This window comes from Lithobates pipiens, unplaced genomic scaffold (assembly GCF_037356315.1).
Source record: "Lithobates pipiens isolate NorthernLeopardFrog02 unplaced genomic scaffold, aLitPip1_a1.2 Scaffold_8, whole genome shotgun sequence".
In the NCBI taxonomy this organism is placed as follows: Eukaryota; Metazoa; Chordata; class Amphibia; order Anura; family Ranidae; genus Lithobates; species Lithobates pipiens.
This window is the reverse complement of record NW_027507903.1, coordinates 431,334,407-431,335,481: the sequence shown is the minus strand read 5'-3', so window position 1 is coordinate 431,335,481 and position 1,075 is coordinate 431,334,407. Positions and strand designations below refer to the sequence as shown.

The 1,075-nt window shown below is 54.9% G+C and overlaps 1 protein-coding gene across 1 annotated transcript in view; it reads left to right on the top strand.

Annotated features, from left to right (window-relative positions):
* Positions 1-602: 602 nt before the first annotated feature.
* Positions 603-1,075, top strand: part of MGAT4B (alpha-1,3-mannosyl-glycoprotein 4-beta-N-acetylglucosaminyltransferase B) — an 820,251-nt gene continuing 819,778 nt past the window's right edge. The window contains exon 1 of the mRNA XM_077474298.1: positions 603-903. Coding sequence (XP_077330424.1) covers positions 807-903 — 97 coding nt within the window. The 5' untranslated portion in view covers positions 603-806. The remainder of the gene's footprint in view (positions 904-1,075) is intronic.

Here is a 1,075-nt window from a genome sequence, read left to right as displayed (position 1 = left end):
TAACAATGGTTACATGGGGTAGAGTGTTGTGGAATATCATAGTAATGGTCACACTAGGTATCTCTGTGTTGGAGAGTACTAGTAGTGGTTACACTGGGCACAGTGTTGTGGTATATAGTAACAATGGTTACAGTGGGCACAGTATTGTGATATATAGTAATAATGTTTATAGCTGGGCACTGCGTTGTGGTATATCGAAGTAATGATCACACTGGGCACAGTGTTGAGGTATATCGTAGTAATGGTCACACTGAGTATCGCCGTGTTGTTGGAGAGTACTTCAGTGCTAGTAATGGTTACACTGGGCACAGTGTTGTGGTATATCGTAGTAATGGTTACATGGGGTACAGTGTTGTGGTATATCGTAGTAATATTAGGTCACACTGGGTACAGTAATGAGGGTTCGTGTGCTCAACGCCGTGTCCCCAGGCCGGGTGGGCAGACATTGCACGAGGCTGTGTGTGTTATTGTCGTGACGTATCCCATGAGCACACATGACGTCACCCCGGGCACATCGCCCGCCTCAGTGTTGGTTACACAGCCGCCGCCCCCAATAGACGCGTGATTTGGGAGCACTCGGTCACGCGCTTTATCTGAGGCGCGTCCCCGTGCGCAGTGCCGGCTGCTCGGCGGCGCGCTCGGCTGTGTCTGTGTCAGTTGTCGCTCCCGGGAGCAGTGCGCTGTACACCGCGGAGAGGAGACTGAGGAGAGGAGAGGAGAGAGGGGGCTACACCGGACACCTTCCACCCCCGACCCCCGGACATGCAGCCGCCCCCGCCCAGGCTGAGGAGCAGCAGGAGGAGGAGATGAGGCTCCGCAATGGCACTTTCCTGACTCTGCTCGCCTTCTGCTTCTGCATCTTTCTCTCCCTGTCCTGGTACACGGCGTTCAGCGGGCAGAAAGGTGAGAACCCCACCCCCTGGACCATCTCCGCCACCTCCTGTGTCAGCGCCATTCTCAGCTGCCCCTCCTATGAAGGCCACTCAATGCTGGGGGCACCTACAAGTTTTCTCTGCTATGTGATGGCTGGGTGGTCATCAGTGTGTTCAGGAGGATGGAGAGGAGGAGGAGGAGG